We start from the raw sequence: 23106 nt of genomic DNA, 5'->3' as shown, positions 1-23106 counted from the left end.
TTGAAGCAGCCCTTTACACACTACAGAGATCAGTGTCCAAAACAAAGAATTAACTCAGAATCTCTTCCAGTCTGACTTCATCCCTCAAACGTATTGAGGCCATTAAATACAAAATAAAATAAGTTAAACATTGAATGTGGTTTTAATATATCTCATTAATTATTGGACATACTTCAAACAGAAATTAAAAATTTGGTCTTTACTATGACTTTAATAGTTTTTCCCTTTGTGCTCAACTCCAAAGTTACCGTGTACATGAAACTACCTCTGCAACAATATCAGTTCTTCTAATACTTCATGAAATTAAACAAGGTAGCAAGGTATGCTTAAATACCAATAAGTTATACTCAGTATTAAATGATAGTTTTATAAACAGACACTGATCACGATCTTGGCACAAGAAGGTGAGGACTCGTTCCGTTAATGTGCGGAAAATGCAGAAATATTTTTAATTAGTTTCGCGCCATGGCAGGATCTATGAAATTCACCTGTCATGACATTGCCTTGCCTCAGGAGTCACAGCTGGCATATACACTGTGGCTTTTGTTACATGTTTTACATTATCTTTTAGAATTTTCCTTGTTTTCTGTCCAAGTTCATGTGTGAGAGTGCGTGAGTTTCACAAAGAGAAGCAAAACACTTACAGACCCGCTCTTATATAATCCATGATGCAGTCTTTTCTAAATAATTTAATACTAGAGTCAGCATAAAATCTTCTGAGAATTTCAAAATTGTAGATCTTTAAACCCAGATGATTAAAAAGAAAAAGAGCATACACATGCAGCAGAGGAAGAAGGGCCATGGTACAGATATATATGCTGGTTATGAATCTGGTGAGAACATGGTATGCGTGTTGGGAAATCTTCTAGAACTGAAATTAGGGTCCTCTCTTACTCGTTGTTTGATGTCATTTTTCACCTAAGAATGTAAAGAATAAAAGATTAAACAGATGCTTCTATTTCAAAGGATAAAAACTAACTGGACTGTGACATGCATGAAGCATGGGAATAATTATGGAGTTATTATGAATCAACATCATTCATGAATGCAATTATAATAAAAGACAAAACCATCTAATGAAGCATGTGGGGGAAAAAGTTATTCTGAATTTATTTTTACTTTACTAAAAAAAAAAAAAAAATCATATTTAAGATTACTCTTTGCAAACAAAGGCTGTTCAGTACAATATGGGGGTTTCTCAATTCAGAAGAATGTTTACATCTATAGGATGTGATCAAAATTATTCTCAGATGTAACTGGATAAAAAAATGTAAACAGGAAAAATATACATGCAGAGATGTGGATCTGTTTTCGTTCTCCACATAAAACTAAAGATACAACAAAACTCTAAAGACACTGCTAAACGAACATGACTGGTAGATCCACTACTATGTACTGTACCTGCTGTATGTATGCCTCCTGAAGTTCTGCACTTTCAAGGTCTTCCTGTAAGGCACTGGGTGGTGTGACAGGTGTGACACCAACTGATCTTGCTGCTTGGCTCACTGCCTCAGAGAGTGTGAGTCTGGGGCCATCGGCCTGTGCTGTCTGTTGTAAACACACAAACATACACTACTTTTAGGGACTCTAAAACATTACCAAACCATCAGTAAGCTTTTTTTTTGTACGATTATGAAATGTCCTTACCTTCCTGCGCTTTGCAGGCATCCCTTGCAGATATGCATCAGATAGAGGAGGTTGGCCCTTTATCTTCCTCTGGCTGTTTATATCCTGACTGATGATAGGCACCCACTCCTGCAATAGAACGATGAAGCATTACCAGTTATTTACCACACAAACAGTATGGAGATGTTGCAGAATGCATAAAGAGCAGAATAGAGAGCTTACAGGAGGTAAAGCAGCTGCCCAGGCCTCAGCTTCTTCTCCAGGCTCCTCTCCACCTGCTGCTTCCCCTGTCTCTCCAGCTGAACCTCCAACAGCCCCTTCCTCCTGTGAGCTAACCATGGCCTCCTCTGCTGTGGTAGCCGGAGTGGGAGAGAGAGTTTCATCCATCTGAAGATAGAACACATCTTACAGTTTAGTTTTCAATGATTATAGCACTCACATTGGTCATAATGTACAATGCTGTGCATAGACACATTTAAAGTAATTTAATTCGCCACTGGTAAAAATTTGCATACCTCCATTTGATGATTTCCTGACTCATCTGCCTCTCTTGCTCCTTCACCCTAATGGGAGATTTGAAATGTTATTGATGAACAAAAAATCAAACTGCTTAATCAATGGTTTTATTAGTAAATTGTATATTTACATTGTCATATGGTAATATACTGTACTATAAATTCGAATACTGTTAATGTCGTAAAATAGCAATGCCTTTTTATATTCTACCTGTAATTTGACTTTTATTTGGTATAATCATAAATAGTATTCCATTTACACAAAGTTCCTGATGCTTCATGATATTAGGATTGTGAAAATATACAAATACAAGTGTCTGTGTGTATTGGTGTTAGAAGACACTCACATGTGTGTGGACAACATAATGCAGGATTTGGTCCTCTGTGACTGGGACATGTTCCAAAATGACCTGCAGCCTCATAGTCATCATACTGGTCAACCAGCTGACTATACTAGGGTTCACCTCTGCTGACATGGTCCGCTGGAGAAATATGGAGTGAGATATTTAGTACATAACCATTTGCAAACACAGAGAAGTGTATGTGGAGAAGGCACTATAGTTTTGAGTACTAACAATGCGGTTGTTGATGACTGCAGTGAGGGCACCCTGCTCTCCTCTCAGGCAGTACAGATTGAGGGCCAAACACTCAAACAGTGCACGGTTACACAGCTGCAGCAAGCGTGGTCCAAAGGTTTGATCTATAAAGACGGTAAACATAACCGACTCATCAGCAAATATATCTTGGGTTATACATCCCATCAATGGATCTACATTAAAATATTCATGTTTCTTATATGGAACATTTAAGGTTAAGACTTTATACCGGTGTTTATATTATATACATGAGTTCAAATCCAGGACTGCCAGAGACTCTTTGTTAGGCCCTCAAGCAAGTCCTTAAACCTTAAATCACATAGTATAAAAGCATTTGCTAAATGAATAATTGTATATATGCACACACATTAAACTAAATAAGCCTAGGCTGAGCAATGTCAATGTGGATATAGGCTTTTAGCAAGAAGGAGAATTTCTAATCTTCCTGCATTGCTGGAATTAAGCATTTTAAAATGTTGCTATGCAATGTTAGATACCTCTAACACTGATCTAACAGATCTCTCTACATTTTAGCTTTTATGAGAAACATATCTTTAGTTTTTTTGTAGCGCTGGGATAACTCTAGTGGAAAGAAAGTGAATCCTTATAGTGTGCCAATTTATATTAGCTGCAGTTTTTTAAACATCTGCTGCTTTAAGACTTTAATGTGAAGTGACTTGTTTAGATTCCAGACATAATGTAGATAAGTAACTCTGAACATGCCTGTGCATTGCAGAATGTGCGTGGCAATGTCAATAAGTTGCTGTCTTAGAAATGCTCGGTTTGTCTGGGTGATGTCCACGCCGTCCCGTACTGTAACTGATGACTGAGATATAAAGAAAGTGACAGATATAAGAACAAAAGACGTGCACAGCAACAACAAATATTATTGTAATCTTACACATGTGTATAGTAACATTCAAAACTGGCTTGAATCACTTACGAAACTCTCTGTGATATATTCGTCTAGTTCGCCAATTAGATTATCAGCAGCTGCCTTTGGTTTAGAAAAGGCAAATGAAAATAAAAAATAAGATGAAAAAACAAACTTACAGAACTCATTATGATATATTGGAAATGAAAGTTACACAAGAAATACACAAGTACGACATACTGCTATGTTGGCTTCAGTGGGCTCTCTGCCCTGCAGATACTGTTCTGTGAAGAACTGGGCTAACTGGGGCTGGATACGGCTTAGTGGTTGAGACTGACCATGGAGCAGCAGCACCATGTCCACCATAGAGAAGTTCTGGCACACAAGGGTCAACAGGTCGCCAAAGAAACCTACATATACACACAGGCATACAGTTTACAGATTCTATAAAAGATATACACAAGTGATGTAGTGTCGTGATGTAGCGATGTGTGCTGATTCCTTTGGATAACAGAAACTCTTAGGGAATTTGCAACCAGAATAAATTGGCTATGACTTAAACAACATAAGATGAGCATCGATTAATACATTTGCTCATTTCCATCTTATTTGGAGCTTTGGTAATAAAATTTAGTTGTTTAACGTGTCATTATTTAAAAAAGTTAAGCAAAAGATGCAACATGCCGTTTGGTTGTATTATCCAAAATGGGAAATCTTTTAACAAATAATCTAAAAAAATAAAAATAAAAATTCTGGTACACACCTTATTGAGATATATGATGTTTGGCTGTCATTACAGAATAAAATCTGACATTAAGTAAGCTTTCCAGACATGGTTATTGGTAAGGCAAGGTTATTGGTAAACACCTTGGTATCAATATTATTAAAACTGTTGGTATAACAGCATCTGCATCAACAAAAGCAAATAATGTGCACTTGAAACAGTGTGAGAAGCAAACTGTAGGTTAAGGACTCTTACCCATGGCTTCTCCTGTGCTGGGGGTGAAAATGTTGCTGGTCTGGGAGAGTCTCTGAATAAACTGAGCAATGCTCTCAGTGTTGTTGTGTGAGGCACCTAAGGAACCCATCATAGTGGAAAGGACCCCCTGCACTATCCCAGTGAATAGCTCTGTGTTCATGACTTCTTCAGATGCGGCACCTCCTGCAGGCTCTGCTTGTGGTTCAGCAGTTGGAGGAGTAGGAGTGGGACCTGATGGTTGAGCTGTAGGGGGCTGAACATGACTCTGTTGTGAGGCCTGACAAAGAGGAGGCATAAAGGCACAGTTTAAATAACATTCAGTCACATTACAGAATGGGATGTCAATAGAAGCTCAATAGCCAGAATACTATGCTTGTAACTAGAAGAGTTTAAGTTCCAGTACTTGAAAGAAATACATTTACATTTCTGGCATTTAGCAGATATATATTTATAAATATATAATTATATTTAAATTATATTTGACTTAAGTTAACTGTATTTATATTCAATGTTTAAAACTTTATCACTTAATTTAATAAGCAATCTTGTTTGAATGGGGATTTCTGCTGGAGGCCAGGAAATAAAATTCTACATGCTTTTGGTGATGTGGTTGGTTAAAAAGAATTGTCAGAGAACATCTATAAACACCTATTTGGAAAAACATGTTACTAAACTGCTTTCTGACCTGTATAAAGTCAGTGACTCCTTGAATAAAGGCAGGGATTCCTTGCATTGCCACAGTAACGGAAGGATTTGCTCCTGTAGCCTGGCCAGGAGCAGCCACCCCTCCTAGGACAGAGCCTAGAAGCTGGTCCAAGTTGCCCATGAGGGGAGGCCCCTGAGCAGGTGTGGGGAAAGGTCCAGGCTGGGGAGCGCTGCTTGTAGTGGTGCTTGTGGAGTGTGTGGGTCCCGAGGCACTGGTGATAGGTACTGATGTTGGGGTGAAAGTTGAGGATGAGGAGGATGATGATGAGGAGGAGGAGGAGGAAGATGAGGTGGAAAATGTGAATGTGTGTGAGGAGGAGGAAGAAGAGGGAGTAGTGGACTCAGTGGCTGTAGGATAAAAATAAGTATTATTTCACATTGCAAATGGTGCAAGTGGTATTCAGTTTATTCTGAAAGAGAACTGTACATGTTGCAAACATACTCATCTGGCCTGACACCCCTGTCAAGAGCTGTCCCATCATTCCACTAATCATTTGATTAATAGCAGCTGGATTTATGGGTGTAGCCTGTAGAAAAGAAAGACATGTACGCAGAAAGAATTTAACCAGAAAAAACCCCCAAAAAAACTAGCTTTGATGGCCAGCTTTGTTGAATGTTAATGTGCTAACCTGGCCTTGAGGCTGGCCCATCATTGGAGGAACAGCATTTCGCAGATTGAAGGTTGCTCCTCTGGTGGTAAAGGAAGGATTTGCCATGCGGTTAGGAAAGGACGGCAAGGTGAATACAAACCTAGCTTGATGTGGGTGAGGGGGAAATGGAGGGGGAACAGGGCCTGCACCCATAGGTATTGGACCTGTACCGGCTGGGGAGGGACCAGGACCAGTACCGGCTGGGGCGTGACCAGGACCAGTACCGGCTGGGGTGGGACCAGGACCAGTACTGGCTGGGGCGGGACCAGTACCGGTAGAGGCGGGACCACCCCCGGCAGGGGCGGGATCAGTACCGGCAGGGGCGGGATCAGTACCGGCAGGGGTGGGACCAGTACCGGCAGGTGCAGGTCCAGCAGGGGTGGTACCTGCACCGGCAGGAGTAGGACCTGACCCAGGAGGGCTTTGGGTATGTTGTCCATGTTGACCACCACCAGCAGCAGCAGCAGCAGCATTTGCCATGGCCATAGCTTGTTGAGTAACTTGATTTACAATGGCTTGCATAAATTCTGGAGGTAAACCAGGTATATGTATAGGAGTGGTACCTAAAATAGGAATACACAGAAACAAAGGTCATAAGTAAGACAGAAACATTATAAGCTGTATTGTTTGAAATCAAACCTCATTATGACTACAGGCTAATTAAAAACTGTATGAAAAGTGTTCATCACATACCAGGCTGTCCAGTACCAGCACCATTCTGCTGTCCTGGGGCCTGGGCATGGCTTCCATTTTCTGAAACACAAAATTAGATATATCGTTCAAAATTGCACATATGGTTGTGTTTGTTTGATTAACACATGTCCAGGCATTCATAAATGCGCATATACACCTACATGCCCACTCACACGAAAGACCCACCATCAATGTTAATCTGCATCATCACCACTGGTTCCATGGTTTGATGGCTTATGCGTATGACTCTGGGCCCTGGCTGTCCTGTCTGTTGATTGGCCATACCTGGCTGTGGGTTGGGCGTTTGTCCCTGCCCTGGTTGTTCTGATTGTTCAGCAGGTTGAGGCTGACTCTCAGCTGACGGTCTGCCATTAGCTGACATAGACACTGTGGTCCCCAAATTAAGCTATAAGAATGAATAATATGGCAAATTATACTTAAATCCAGAGAATGTTAACTGATGCCTTATTATAAAATACACACTGCATATAAAGGTTTGTTCAGGAAAAAAAGCACATTTTACATTCATAGTAATAATAGAGAAAAAGCATAAATATAAGAAACAAAGGTTATAAAAATTAATAATAATAATAATAATAATAATAATGTGTATACACAAATATTTACAAAAAACAAGCAATTGGATATAAACAGGAATAAAGACATGAATTGTACACTAATGCAGGTTGTGCAAAGTGGCCAGTGCAAATATACAATTAGAAATGTTACATATTACAACTGAAAGAAAAAAATTAAGTAGTTAATTTTAGATGTTAGACATAGTTGCAACTTTCATAAAAAGAACACGTTTCAAACAGCAGCACTTTCTGTTTAAAGGCAGGGTCTCCGATTTTTTGAGAAATGCTTCAGAAAATTGAGTCGGGCCGGATAATAAAAATCAAAACAAAAATCAAAACAAACGTGTAGCGAGAAAGGGTCAGGGGCTGTCAATATGTGGCGGAGAGTGTTCAGTGCGCATGCGTGACATTAGCAGAAAGCGGTTTTAGCACTGACATGGAGGATAAAAACAAAGAAAGAAAGTGATGAAAGGCTTACGATAAGGCAAGAAGTAGGACCCGTGTTGATATAGAGTAACGTTGGTTTTGCTTTGTTTTACAGAACTAATATATGCCGTCCTTTGCATGATTATGCTTGTGTGTCATTTTTGCTTGTTTGTTTATCTGCAATCGTATTGTTCTTCCCTTCAGCTATGAAAAAGACATTTCTTTCGATTATTTGCCTGGGTTACATATGTATGTATGGGCGGAGCTATCAATACAGGGGTGGGACCCATTTGGGTTAGGGGTGTGTTTGTTTTGGTGAATTCAAATGTCAACATTGGCTTTCAAAAATCGGAGACCCTGCCTACTTAACCTACTAATTCGGTTATTTCTCTCAGATTAGATTTCAGCTTTGTCTCTTGGTTATAAAAATATAAATCTTAATCTTAATTTATCTAAATCTTACCTGTATGGGCATGTGATGCACACCACCTGGTTGCAGAACAGAGGTAGCGTAGTGAGACATTGGCCTTATCACATGCAGGTGACGTGGAGGTGCACTCGACAGATTACAGCGCAGATCACTCAGGGCAACCAGAGCATTTCCTAAGAGCCGAAGAGCTTCTCCTACCAGGTTTAGAACATGCTGGTCCTCCTCTCTCTCCTGTGTCTGCATTGTGTCAAACCATTTCTCTCAATTAATTGATGAATAATTAAGACAATTATAAAAAGAATTATATTCAAGAAGTGAAAAGAATTCCATTAGCACTGATGCAAAAATAATATTACTACTAATAATATGATAACCCCATATACTATGGGTATTCATAACTAAACCCGGGTGTGAAGAGCTTTGATATGAACTAGTGATCTAATCATATAGATATATGAATAGACATATAGCTGAATAATGCAATCTAATCTGGATAGTCATGACAGCATACATTATTGTTGTAATCAGCAGTGGTGGCTGCCTCCAGGATAGAGTGAGCTCTCTGGATGAATGGCTGGAGTCTCTCTTCTACTCTTCTTAGCTCTCCTAACATCTCGACCAGTTCTGCTGGGCTGGGATGGCTGATGGGAACATGTTCAATTCAAACAACTTTATTATGAGTTTGTATTATTTCAGATACCCTTACAGGAGCTAGACCTAAAAGTCCATTAGTTTAGTCTTAGTGCAAGAGTAGAAAATATCTAGATCTGAAATACTAACAGGCAATTATCAACTCAAAAACAATGAGCAATAAGATGATATAACATCTAGAGAATTAATTTTTAATACACAGTGATGTCAGGGGTTTCATTATAGCTCTTTATAACTTTTTTTAATGTTCTGTTAAGTACAAACTAGTTTTTTTACATCTTTTACATTTTAACATCTCATTTTAGGTCAAATAATGGACGTAAACACAGGAGAGTGAAATGAGGATTCGTATGACTTCATACTAATGTGTTTGAGAACGTGGATAATAAACAATACACATTCAGTACGTTTACTTATAACCATAACCAATAACCTATTAAAAACTACTACCAGATATAACAGGACCATTTCTAGAGAACTGTTTGCGCAAGTTTTCAGTTTTGACGAATTCAGTTGCAATGTTAATCCTTACTTTGGGCCTGAAGGATGAGGATGAGGAGGTTCATTGTTAGTCTGAGCGGAAGTAGAGGATGATGGAGGTGAGCTGGATGGAGGAGGGGATGTGTCCATGGGCTGGACAGAAGGAGATGGTGTAGAGGTGGTGGAAGAAGGGGGTGGAGCAGAATCCTGAGCTGAAGAACCATCCATGGGCTCTCCCTATAATCACAGATAGTGAGAGTGAGTCATGAGGTTAGCTATACTCAATGTTGCAAACCTATGGGACTGGTTAAAAACATCCTCTTAATAACTACTGTATAATACAAACAGGCAAATATTCAATTCAGAGATCCTCTGTACCTCTAGTCTCTGAATCAGGGCAATGGTGTCTCGCAACAAATTTTCAGCCAGGAGAAGCCGCAGCCTGGGTTCACTTTGCAGGTTCTGATCCATATCAACATTCACTGAGCCATTGTTCTAGAAGTGAAAGATATACATATCATCATTTGTAAAACTTTAAACTGAGACATGTGCTTTTAAATGTCTAAATGACACTCATACCCCATTGCTGCTGCTGGCTCGTGTATTTCGTACACCCTCCCCGAGGCCTGCCATTAGCTGCTGGATAGACATCTACGAAAATACATACTACGACAATGCAATTTCAAGTGTAATTACATTTCAGCCACTAAAATGTCTATAGTTAAGGTGGCTATATTTTTTATCAGGGTACTTACAGGCAGACTTTCCAGTGTGTATAACATGTGTGTACTCTATACAAAGACAGCCTGTGTCCATACCTGAATCTGCTGAGGGTCCATGACATTCACAGGGAGATTAACGGTACCAAGCATAACATAGCTATTAGCATTGCGATCATGTGTAGCTCCTTGCGGTACAGCCTGAGGAGTTGTGGTGTTTCCAGTCTGTGAGCCTCCTGAAGTCCCAGGTACTCCTCCTGAGCCTGATCCTGACTGAGTCGTCTGAGGTGGCGCTCGCTCCACCAGGTGAATGACTTTACCATTTACATCTGCAAACAAAGGAACAGAAACATGGTGTGTTCAAATCAAATGCCATGAACAAAACAAATGCAGATTTGTCTCGAGTAATCAACAGCTATCTGCTAGCTTCAGTGCATCCCATTTACATACATCTTAAAAACAACATTATTGTTTTGAATATTATCAAAATAGCTCATTAGAAGAAAGCCCTAATGCTAGAAAGCAAATAAACAACTAGTTATGTGTTCATTAGATGTCTGCCTAATTTGGTTCATTCCTGCTGTCAACCACTGGGATACCCCTTAGGGATAAAACGGTACAAAACAACCAGCTCTGTTAAAGCAAATGTCTGAATGCACTCACTGTATTCTGCCAGAGTTTTCTCGTCCTGAAGAACTCGTCCCTGGTAGATCAGCCTCTGTTTGTCTACAGGAATTCCCACGGAGGGAGATATATGCTCTTTAAACTCCTTCACAGTGATCTGGTGTTAAAAAAAGAAAAGGTGTCACTTTATAAGTAACATCTAAAGATCAGGAAATTAAAATGAAAGATTAAATTTTGATCTATCGTCTCATATTCATTTTGATGCCAAACGTCTTCAGTGCTCAGCAAAAACAAAAGTAGCCTTGCCATTCTATTAATTTCTAAAGTTAAACTTAACCATGGTGAATAAAAGACATCCAAGTGAAAACATTTTAATTACTTCAAAATTCAGTTTATCAAAATAAATTCCAGTATTTCAGCACACGCAATATTGACTGAACATACAGTATTCATACTGGTCGGCGCTGCTTTTGTTTATTGTCCTTTGAGTGATGTCTTAAATTTTTTGTTTGCACTGTCTTTTGTCCTGCACTGTATTTCTGTCTTTTGTCCTGCACTGTTTTTCTGTCTTGTTGTCTTTTGTCCTGCACTGTCTTTCTGTCTTTTGTCCTGCACTGTCTTTCTGTCTTGTTGTCTTTTGTCCTACACTGTCTTTCTGTCTTGTCTTGTCCTGCACTGTTTGTACCAGGTCACACAGATGCACTTTATGTATCTAGGACTAACTTACTAAGTCCTTAGCTCTGTCTTTGTTTTATGTAGCACCATAATCCTGGAGAAACGTTGTCTCACTTCACTGAAGTGAAGTGACATACGGCTAAGTATGGTGACCTATACTCAGTTTATTCACCTTGGATAAGTACTGTGTACTGCAACAGCTATATGTGGTTGAAATGACAACAAAAGCTTCTTGACTTGACTTGATATTTATTATAGGCATAATGTTTTTTTTACTGTCAATGTTTTCACAGACAGGACACAAGTCCAATATGACATGATTTATTTATCTACTCGTGTTCAAGTTCCTGAGATTTGGATGAAACCCAGTCAAAGTAAAAGATCCAGTCAAACAGCTATTATGTATGATAACAATTATGAATAAAGGTTTATGGACCCCTGGAGAAATCTCTAGTTAAGTGAACAATCTATTTTCTGTATTTAATGTCTGTCATAATGATACTTGTCTAATATTTAGCAGCACCATTATTGTTGCCTGTTAAAAAAAATAGCAGTTAACTCACCTGAGCTCTCACAGTATAGCTTCTGCTCTGAGAGTCCAGAGTTTTCACAGTGACATCTATCATATTATTTTCTTGTTCCTCCATGGTGCTGCCAGTCAAAAGAGTAGGAAACTAGATACAGAATATATTAAATCATCAGTAACTATACACACACACACACACACACACACACACACACACACACACACACACACAACAAGCTGCTTTGCTGAAGTTAAGTTTCTGAAGTGAAACGTGAATTATCTGAGAACAAATACAGCTTCAGGGTGTTGAATAATGAGTTCTGTCAGAACATTAGCCATAATTCCAGAGGTTTCTCCAACTTTCCGCCCCCTAATTCCACTCCTTATCTATTCCTTAGCATACATGCTAAAAGTTAGCTATCACGACTAACTGCATAGTGCATAGCTAGCTAGAGCAACGTAGGCTACAAAGCTACCTAGCAGAATTAAATGATCTAGTTACCTTTAAGCACGTTTCTACAGGTTACTATTTATATATAAACAACTCTGAAATGACCGTAAAATGTTATTAGCATTAAAACATAACAAGCAAAACAACTCGTTAGCTAAATGTTAGGCTAACTTAACTAGCTTCTACCTTTATATCTCTCTGGTCCGTGGTTGCTGTGTTGACTCTGCTTTTATCAATCTATCTAATTAACGCTGTATATTTTAATGTCATTTGTTACCATGACAGTATAACTAACGTTAGATTACGGTTAGGTAATTAACTTGTGTAGCTAGGTAACGTATACTAGCCTGAATCGAAAAGACTAAACATAGGCCACGCCCACTTCCGGTTACGTCACTTGAACTCGTTACGTTCCCAAACCTACGCTATTATACTAACTAGATATTAGAGATGAATGGAATCGCTGATACACAAACTCGTATCAGGGCAGTATAATATATTTGAGATCTATGGAAGCTTGTTTCCTTTATTTCTCAGAATTCTGACTTTCTTCTTCTTCTTTCGGCTCCACCTATCCCTATCTTCTGCATCCTTAACACTTGCACCCACTAGCTTCATATCCTCATTAATTACATCCATATACCTCCTCTTTGGCCTTCCTCTTTGCCTCCTGCCTGGCAGCTGCATGTCCAACATTCTCCTACCAATATACTCTCTCCCGCCTCTGAACATGTCCAAACCATCTTAATCTGTCCTCCCTAACTTTGTCCCCCAAAAGTCCAACATGAGCTGTCCCTCTGATGTACTCGTTCCTAATCCTGTCCAATCTTGTCACTCCCAAAGAGAACCTCAACATCTTCAGCTCAGCTACCTCTAGCTCTGACTCCTGTCTCTTCTTCAGTGACACTGTCTCTAAACCATACAGCACGGCCGGTCTTACCACTGTCCTGTACACCGTCCCCTTGATTCTCGCTGATATTTTCCTATCACACAGGACTCCTGACACCTTTCTCCACCCATTCCAACCTGCCTGCACTCGCTTCTTTACCTCTTTCCCACTCTCTCCATTACTCTGGACTGTTGACCCCAAGTACTTAAACTCCTGTACCTTCTTCACCTCTTCACCCTGTAACCTTACTCTTCCACTTCCCTCCCTTTCATTCACACACATGTACTCAGTCTTACTACGACTGACTTTCATTCCTCTTCTCTCCAGTGCAAACCTCCACCTCTCCAGGTTTTCCTCCACCTGCTCCCTGCTCTCACTACAGATCACAGTCATCTGCAAACATCATTGTATAAGGAGACTCCTGTCTGACCTCCTCCGACAACTGGTCCATCACTATAGCAAACAGGAAGGGGCTCAGAGCCGATCCCTGATGCAGTCCCAATTCCACTGTGAACTCCTCTGTCTGACCTACAGCACACGTCACCACTGTCCTGCTCCTCTCATACATATCCTGCACCACTCTGACATACTTCTCTGCTACTCCTGTCTTCCTCATACAGTACCACAGCTCTTCTCTTGGCACCCTGTCATATGCTTTCTCCAAGTCTACAAACACACAGTGCAACTCCCTCTGACCATCCCTATACTTCTCCATCAACATTCTCAGAGCAAAAATTGCATCTGTTGTGCTCTTTCTGGGCATGAAGCCATACTTCTGCTCACAAATTTGCACTACCTTCCTTAACCTAGCTTCCACTACTCTTTCCCACAGCTTCATCGTATGGCTCATCAACTTTATCCCCCTATAGTTGCTGAAACTCTGCACGTCACCCTTATTCTTAAAGATCGGCACTAAAACACTTCATTCCTCAGGCATCCTCTCACTCTCTAAAACCCTGCTGAACAAACTAGTTAAAAATTCCACTGCTGACTCTCCTAGACACTTCCAGACCTCTACCGGGATGTTGTCGGGACCAACTGCCTTTCCACTTTTCATCAGCTTCAAAGCCTTCCTGACTTCATCCTTTCTAATCTTATCTACTTTCTGTTTATTTCTCTTCATTTCTCAGAATTCTGACTTTAAATCTCAAAATTCTCAGAATCTCAATATTTCTCAGAATTCCGACTTTAAATCTCAAAACTCTGACTTTATTTCTCAAAATTCTGACTTTAAATCACAAAATTCTGTCTTTATTTCTCAAAATTCTGACTTTAAATCTCAAAATTCTGACTTTAAATTTCAGAATTCTCAGAATCTCAATATTTCTCAGAATTCTGACTTTAAATCTCAAAATTCTGACTTTATTCCTCAAAATTCTGACTTTAAATCTCAAAATTCTTACTTTAAATCTCAAAATTCTGACTTTTTGAAAAACCTTATATATATTTTTTGCCATATATTTTATACTCCTGCCATAATTTCTCCCAGTTACTCGTGTTGATCTTGCTGTATGGTATGACATTTTGTTTTATCAAAACAAAATGGGGGAAGTCATTGCCTAATGGTTAGAGAGTTTGACTCCTAACCCTAAGGTTGTGAGTTTGGGCCGGCCACGACTGAGGTGCCCTTGAGCAAGGCAGCATTTTGTGACAAAAGCACCTGATCAGAATCAGCACTATGTAGAACATACCAGTGAACATAGTTTAAGCTATTACCTGGGCATGTGTTGGTGAAACTTCTTTTGTATTTTTTAATTTTTCATCACAGAGTGCTTTACAACATTAAAACTGACTCTATTCATCTTATGTCAAACTTTATATTTCTAATGATTTAATAAACATTCCATATTTTATCATTATTTTTTTTCTAGTGTATTGCGATTATAAATTAGTATAAGCTAGTTATTAAGGATTGAAAATACAAAACCAGGCAGCAAGAGAAATGCAGTGAGATACGCTATTTAAAAGCACTCACATGTATATCGTTTTGCTCTGTCACCTAATATATAAATCATTTAATAAACCTAACTCTGAACCCACCAGAAACCATATACAAAATGATCATTCTTCCTGTGTGACAGAAATATGAAATAGAGGAAAAGTCACCTGCTGGAGGTTTTATTCCAACATGATAGTTTATGTGAGGTTTTAAATGATGTTTAGTAGACACATTTTTATTACAGATGCCACCCTTGTGAAATCAAACACAGTGAATAGGACACAAAAATATATTACATGTTTACGACATATTACCTTCTTTATTTTCTAACATAATTTTGTCATATTTGGATCAGTATATATTTTCTGTAATGTTGGGCACTCCAGCAGAATTATGCCTGTTATATCGGTAAGATCAAATGAAATCAGACCTGAAATGTGCTAGAGACATTTATGTGGTAAAAAACACTTTAGTCACTGCACTTTATTCTATTTGTACAAAAACACATGACAAAACCTACTGTATGTTGTTCTTTCAGCTGCTCCCTGTTCGGGGTCAGCACAATGGATCACATGGTCCACATATTTGATTTGGCACAAGTTTTATGTTGCATGTCCTTCCTGCTGCAACCCTCCTGACCAGCTGGACCTGAGAGTTAGCTAATCAGTGACTGGTAATCAAACCCAGGCCATGCCAATGAGAGGAGGATATGAACCACCCGAAGGCTCAGACCAGCTCTGTCTAAAACAGCCATTAATTCAACAGGAAGGAGATTCTCACATTAAATAGACTGACAGTGCCAATTCTTCTGCATATTCATGTGTTTGTTTGCTTGCCCTTATAGTGCTATTTGGTGTGCTAGGATAATAATGCGTATAATAATCAGAGGTGTTAGTCACAACAAGCTACAGAGAGTAACTCGTTCCAGTGCTGGAGTACATTTCTAGACCCAGTTAAAATGAAGCAGTTTCTTCTGGAAAGTCTACACTTCAAGTGGTAAAAGTTTGGTCAGCAGCATGGATGTCTTAGACTGTGGAGACAGGTGAGCATATGTGCCAAGTTGTTCAACAAGTTGTTCAAATGAAATGCAATGATAATGACCTGCAAAAACCAGCGATGTTAGCATTTTCCAGCCTGGGTTAATTTGTACAGCTAGCTGAGTAAGACAGTAAAACATTTTATAATGGGAAATTCTGCCACCTTGTGAACGGGACTGGTGTTGCATGTGTAAAGATGGAGACCTGACAGCCTCTTTCTCTAGTGTTAGATGTTAACGTGGAACTTGACGATCACTGACAGCCACAGAGCTATTTCAGCTTGAGAGAGATTTCTTTACAAGAAAATAGCTATTTATTATGTGGAAAGCATTTACATTTACAGCATTTGGCAGAACCTCTTATCCAGAGTCCATACAAAGGATATGTATAATGTTAGTGTGTTTGAGGCAACACCTATATGTTTCATAACACATGTCCTGTAATGTGTGATGTTCTTGGAACCAGCAAATCTGAGGTTGATCTCCATTCATTTTCTGAAATGCAAATCTCTTTAATTCGAAATCATTTCACAGCAGCTCTGATGATGCTTCTCCACCTGGCCTAATAATGAATGTGACAGGATTAACTCGAAGCAGAATCTCTGGTCATGGTGATCTCAAACACTTGGTGATGTGAAAATATTCTATTTTATAAGTTTATTACAGCTGCAAAACAAATCCCAGATATAACAATGCATGCATTTTTTATTTATAATTGGTATACTTAAAACCAACACATAATCATCTATGTGCAGAAAGTGCTTTAACTCAATAAATAATGTGATTACTGTGGTTTGTCCCTGCCCTGGATTGTTCAGCAGGTTGAGGTTGACTCTTTATGGTGGTCTGCCATTAGCTGATATAGTCATTGTGGTCCACAAATTAAGCTATAAGAATGAATAAAATGGCAAATTATACTTAAATGCACAGAATGATGACTGGTGCCTTATTATAAAGTACACACTGCATATCAAGATTTGTTCAGGTATAAAATGAACATTTTACATTCATATCTTAATGAACATCTCACTACTGATTTCAACATTAGTATAAAACTGGTAACCTGTCTTTTAATTTATTTTCAGATTTTGTATGAGATACACAGGCATGAAACATGTAAATATAAGCAAAAGTTAAACAAATGAATACACAGTAGTATAACGCTACAGTAGTGACATCAGAATCAGAATCAGGTTTATTGCCAGTTACTGTAGGGTCTACATGTACAGGAATTTGGTGCATAGTAATAATAGAAAAAACATTAATATTTTCTTATATTTATGCTTTTTTTCTATTATTACGATGCACCAAATTCCTGTACATGTAGATAATGATGATGATGATAATAATAATAATAATAATAATAATAATAATAATAATAATAATGTGTAGATAATACACATAAATAATTTTAGACATTAGACATAGTTGCAACTCATAAAAAGAACACGTTTCAAACAGCAGCACTTTCTGTTTAACCTACTAATTTGGTCATTTCTCTCAGATTAGATTTCAGCTTTGTCTCTTGTTTATAAAATATGTGCAAACACTAAATCTTACCTCTATGGGCATGTGATGCACACCACCTGGTTGCAGAACAGAGGTAGCGTAGTGAGAAATATATGGCCTTATCACATGCAGGTGACGTGGAGGTGCACTCGACAGATTACAGCGCAGATCACTCAGGACAGCCAGAGCATTTCCTAAGAGCCGAAGAGCTTCTCCCACCAGGTTTAGAAAATGCTGGTCCTCCTCTCTCTCCTGTGTCTGCATTGTGTCAAACCATTTCTCTCAATTAATTGATGAATAATTAAGACAATTATATATATATATATATATATATATATATATATATATATATATATATATATATATATATATATATATATATATATATATATATAATATTTAAGAAGTGAAAAGAATTCCATTAGCACTGATGCAAAAATAATATTACTACTAACAATATGATAACCCCATACACTATGGGTATTCATAACTAAACCCGGGTGTGAAGAGCTTTGATATGAACTTTGATATGAATAATGCAATCTAATCTGGATAGTCATGACAGCATACATTATTGTTGTATTCAGCAGTGGTGGCTGCCTCCAGGATAGAGTGAGCTCTCTGGATGAATGGCTGGAGTCTCTCTTCTACTCTTCTTAGCTCTCCTAACATCTCGACCAGTTCTGCAGGGCTGGGATGGCTGATGGGAACATGTTCAATTCAAACAACTCTACTATGAGTTTAACCAATAATTGTGATCTTGTGATGTTGTGATGTTTAATTATAACCAATAACCTATTAAGAACTATTACCAGAAATAACAGGACTATTTGTAGAGAACTGTGTGTTCAAAATAAGTTTTTAAAGTTTTGACCAATTCAGTTGCAATGTTAATCCTTACTTGGTGCCTGAAGGATGAAGAGGTGCATTATCAGTCTGAGCAGAAGTAGAGGATGAAGGAGGTGAGCTGGATGGAAGAGGGTATGTGTCTATGGGCTGGACAGAAGGAGATGGTGTAGAGGTGGTGTAAGAAGGGGGTGGAGCAGAATCCTGAGCTGAAGAACCATCCATGGGCTCTCCCTATAATCACAGATAGTGAGAGTGAGTCATGAGGTTAGCTATACTCAATGTTGCAAACCTATGGGACTGGTTAAAAACATCCTCTTAATAACTACTGTATAATACAAACAGGCAAATATTCAATTCAGAGATCCTCTGTACCTCTAGTCTCTGAATCAGGGCAATGGTGTCTCGCAACAAATTTTCAGCCAGGAGAAGCCGCAGCCTGGGTTCACGTTGCAGGTTCTGATCCACATGAACATTCACCGAGCCATTATTCTAGCAGTGAAAGATATACATATCATCATTTATAAAACTTTAAACTGAGACATGTGCTTTTAAATGTCTAAATGACACTCATACCCCATTGCTGCTGCTGGCTCGTGTATTTCGTATACCCTCCCAGAGGGCTGCCATTATCTGCTGGATAGACATCTATGGAAATACATATGCAAATGAAGTTAAAATTTCAAGTGTAATTACATTTCAGCTGCTAAAATGTCTATAGTTAAGGTGGCTATATTTTTTCTTAGGGTACTTACAGGTAGACTTTCCAGTGTGTATAACATGTGTGTACTATATACAAAGACACTGACATCTTTATGTCTGACTAATAAAGAAAGCACGTGTCCATACCTGAATCTGCTGAGAGTCCATGGTATTCACAGGGAGATTAACGGTACCAAGCATAACATAGCTATTAGCATTGCGATCATGTGTAGCTCCTTGCGGTACAGCCTGAGGAGTTGTGGTGTTTCCAGTCTGTGAGCCTCCTGAAGTCCCAGGTACTCTTCTTGAGCCTGATCTTGACTGAGTCGTCTGAGGTGGCGCTCGCTCCACCAGGTGAATGGCTTTACCATTTAAATCTGCAAATACAGGAACAGAAACGTGGTGTGTTCAAATCAAATGCCATGAACAAAACAAATGCAGATTTGTCTTGAGTAATCAACAGCTATCTGCTAGCTTCAGTGCATCCCATTTACATACATCTTAAAAACAATAATGTTTTGTAAATTATCAAAAAAGCTCATTAGAAGAAAGCCCTAATGCTAGAAAGCAAATAAATAACTAGTTAGGTATTAAAAGTGCATCCAGTATTGCATATCAGAATATGAGTGATAGTTGCATCAACCACTTACTATTATTACATGTAACAATACTATTAGTAGTAGTATTACATTATTATTGGTAACAAAAAAAATGTCAAAAATAGACTATATGACCAAAGGTTTGTGAACTCTTGTGTTCGTCTACAACAAATTTGGTTCATTCCTGCTGTCAAATAAGTAAACCACTCCAAGTCAACCACTGGGATACCCCTTAGGGATAAAACGGTACAAAACAACCAGCTCTGTTAAAGCAAATGTCTGAATGCACTCACTGTATTCTGCCAGAGTTTTCTCATCCTGAAGAACTTGTCCCTGGTAGATCAGCCTCAGTTTGTCTACAGGATTTCCCACGGAGGGAGATATATGCTCTTTAAACTCCTTCACAGTGATCTGGGGTTAAAAAAAAGAAAAGGTGACACTACTAAGATGTAACATCTAAAGATCAGGAAATTAAAATGAAAGATTAAATTTTGATCTATCGTCTCATATTCATTTCAAAGCCAAACGTCTTCAGTGCTCAGCAAAAACAAAAGTAGCCTTGCCATTCTATTAATTTCTAAAGTTAAACTTATCCAAGGTGAATAAAAGACTTCCAAGTGAAAACATTTTAATTACTTGAAAATTAAGTTTAAAATAAAGTATCAAAATAAATCTTGAAAACGATTAAAGATCGTGTTTTACGGTTGTAGGTTTGTGTACGTGGGTGGAAATGAAGTTGGGTTCAGTGAAAAAAGTTTCAAATTATATTCATCACCAACCATTCAGCCATTAAAGACATATCTACAAATAATACACCTTTAATGCAAACAAAGCCACACAATAGCCTAGAGATTTATTTCATTTAAATTACTTAAATAAGTATGATAATAATCGATATATTTATTATAGGATATATATTATTATAACATTATATAATGTTTTTTACTGTCAATGTTTTCACAGACAGGACACAAGTCCAATATGACATTTATGATTTATTTATTTACTCGTGTTCAAGTTCCTGAGATTTGGATGAAACCCAGTCAAAGTAAAAGCTAGTAAGTAAGTAAGAGCCAGTCAAACAGCTATTATGTATGATAACAATCTATTTTCTGTATTTAATGTCTGTCATAATGTTACTTGTCTAATATTTAGCAGCACCATTATTGTTACCTGTTAAAAAAAATAGCAGTTAACTCACCTGATCTCTCACAGTATAGCTTCTGCTCTGAGAGTCCAGAGTTTTCACAGTGACATCTATCATATAATTTTCTTGTTCCTCCATGGTGCTGCCAGTCAAAAGAGTAGGAAACTAGATACAGAATATATCAAATCATCAGTAACTACAGACACACTAGCTAGAGCACCGTGAGCTACAAAGCTACCTAGCAGAATTGCTGTGCATTAAATTAGCTACTTACCTTAACGCACGATTCCGAGTTCTGCAGGTTACTATTCATATATAAGCAATTCTGAAATGAGAATCAGAATCAGAATCAGGTTTATTGGCCAAGTGTGTTGATGTTGCCACACAAGGAATTTGGTTCAAGCCGTTTGTGACTCTTAATAGTACAGACATAAATAACACTATATTATACAAGACAAGACAATACAGACTATGCAATACAATACAGACGATGTGATACAATATAGACAGTATGAGTATTAAATATAAATGCAGACTATACACTGTAAAATCTAACAATCTTGCTAACTTATTTCTTTCTGTGGACTTTACTCAATGTGAAGTTGTTTGTTTAGCTTAATGATGTAGAGGTAGTAATCCTTACTATTTGTCTTCAAAGTCTGATTTACTCAAATATCTATAGTTACTGTAATATGATTTGTTTGAGTGCCATTTTGTTCCCGAAAACCTTTTGGGTATTTGGCCAGTTCCATTCTACTGTTAATCATTTTTACTGCTCCGGGTGTGTGTTCACGGTGTGTGTGTGTTCACTGCTGTGTGTGTACACTTTGGATGGGTTAAATGCAGAGAACAAATTCTGAGTATAGGTCACCATACTTAGCCGTATGTCACGTCACTTCACTTTCACTTTCACTTTCACTTATAGTTAGAATTTCCACACCTTTAAGAGCCTACAAAAGCTAATCCAAAAGTAAAAGCTAAATTAATAAATAAGTCAGTAGAGGAAAGATGTGAAATATGAAAAAGAGTTAGAAGAATGTGATTTGTTTTAAAGTATGTTAAATGTGTAAATACACAAATGTGTGTTAAATGTGTTAAATGTGTAAATACACAAATGTGTGTATATGACATTATGAAAAATTATTGTTTAATATAGCAGCCACAACCCTACTGCCAGTGAAACAGTGCACAACTTTACAGTGATATATATATGTGTGTGTGTGTGTGTGTGTGTGTGTGTGTGTGTGTGTGTGTGTGTGAGTGTGTGTGTATACAAAATGTAACCCACAGCAACAAATACAAGGGTAATCTAAGCTCAGAGTCAAAACCAGAACAAGAACTATCACGAAAACACAATATCAATAACATAAATCACTCTCTCACAACACTACAATCAACCACCACTACTAACACCTTCCTCCTTCTTCTTCTCCTTCCTGTTTATATAGAAGATCAGGGATGATGTCATCAATATGGGGGCAGAATCAGGGGCAGAATCAGGGACAGGATCAGGGGCAGGATCAGGACAGGATCAGGGGCAGGATCAGGGGCAGGATCAGGACAGGATCAGGGGCAGGATCAGGGGCAGGATCAGGATATTAAAAACCAAACTGAATTTTGACAAAGTGAATCTGGGCATATGTCCCTGGGCAGCCAAGGTGTTGCAGAATGTAGTGCAGCCCAGTGTTGACTGCATCATTCACTGATCTGTTTCCTCGGTATGCAAACTGTAGGTCTGTTGATTGTCTGTTATATCTCTCTGGTCCGTGGTTGCTGTGTTGACTTTTATCAATTGTTGTGGCTTTTATCAATCTATCTAATTAATGCTGTATATTTTAATGCCATTTGTTACCATGACAATACTACTAACAATAGATTTCGTTAAAAAATTTCTAACATACACTAGCCTGAATCAAAAAGACTAAACATAGGCCATGCCCACTTCCTATTACGTCAATTTAACTCGTTACGTTCCCAAACATACGCTATTATACTAACTAGATATTAGAGATGAATGGAATCGCTGATACACAAACTCGTATCAGGGCAGTATAATATATTTGAGATCTATGGAAGCTTGTTTCTGCCTCGCTTTATAAAATTTGCGATATTATCCCTGATACTACAGAATTGTGCAGGTTTTTCTGCTTCCTGAATAATAAAGGACAAATTAAGTCATGACTTAATGCTTTGTCAGTATTACAAGAAAATAGCTATTTATTATGTGGAAAGCATTTACAT

General features: G+C 38.2%; 3 protein-coding genes across 4 annotated transcripts; all 3 read right to left on the bottom strand.

Moving 5' to 3' along the window:
* Positions 1 to 191: 191 nt before the first annotated feature.
* On the bottom strand, positions 192 to 12587 carry bag6 (BCL2 associated athanogene 6). Of its 2 annotated transcripts, none has more exons than XM_060888732.1 (25): positions 12385 to 12587; positions 11785 to 11895; positions 10586 to 10703; positions 10022 to 10251; positions 9783 to 9854; positions 9582 to 9698; positions 9256 to 9440; positions 8584 to 8713; positions 8106 to 8309; positions 6825 to 7044; positions 6639 to 6698; positions 5925 to 6508; positions 5738 to 5822; positions 5276 to 5643; positions 4591 to 4867; positions 3852 to 4021; positions 3681 to 3734; positions 3461 to 3563; positions 2717 to 2841; positions 2489 to 2623; positions 2142 to 2189; positions 1849 to 2013; positions 1648 to 1755; positions 1402 to 1548; positions 192 to 918 (listed from the first exon to the last, which is right to left on the bottom strand). In XM_060888732.1, exons 2-25 carry the CDS (start codon positions 11866 to 11868, stop codon positions 823 to 825), a joined length of 3885 nt encoding a protein of 1294 aa, XP_060744715.1. In that variant the 5' UTR covers positions 11869 to 11895; positions 12385 to 12587; the 3' UTR covers positions 192 to 822. The 2 variants fall into 2 exon arrangements, with proteins under 2 accessions (XP_060744715.1, XP_060744716.1); XM_060888733.1 differs by having other exon boundaries at positions 6924 to 7044.
* Positions 12588 to 17442: 4855 nt separating this feature from the next.
* LOC132858509 (large proline-rich protein BAG6-like) lies at positions 17443 to 18905 on the bottom strand. Its single transcript, XM_060888889.1, has 4 exons — positions 18793 to 18905; positions 18473 to 18651; positions 18142 to 18271; positions 17443 to 17829 (listed from the first exon to the last, which is right to left on the bottom strand). Exons 2-4 carry the CDS (start codon positions 18640 to 18642, stop codon positions 17575 to 17577), a joined length of 555 nt encoding a protein of 184 aa, XP_060744872.1. The 5' UTR covers positions 18643 to 18651; positions 18793 to 18905; the 3' UTR covers positions 17443 to 17574.
* A 6-nt stretch (positions 18906 to 18911) lies between these two features.
* Positions 18912 to 21045, bottom strand: LOC132858510 (large proline-rich protein BAG6-like). The gene is made up of 4 exons (XM_060888890.1): positions 20920 to 21045; positions 20012 to 20129; positions 19267 to 19496; positions 18912 to 19065 (listed from the first exon to the last, which is right to left on the bottom strand). Exons 1-4 carry the CDS (start codon positions 21001 to 21003, stop codon positions 18988 to 18990), a joined length of 510 nt encoding a protein of 169 aa, XP_060744873.1. The 5' UTR covers positions 21004 to 21045; the 3' UTR covers positions 18912 to 18987.
* Between the last annotated feature and the right edge of the window lie 2061 nt (positions 21046 to 23106).

Source organism: Tachysurus vachellii, chromosome 15, assembly GCF_030014155.1.
Source record: "Tachysurus vachellii isolate PV-2020 chromosome 15, HZAU_Pvac_v1, whole genome shotgun sequence".
Taxonomy (NCBI): domain Eukaryota; kingdom Metazoa; phylum Chordata; class Actinopteri; order Siluriformes; family Bagridae; genus Tachysurus; species Tachysurus vachellii.
This window is presented reverse-complemented; position numbering and strand designations above follow the sequence as displayed.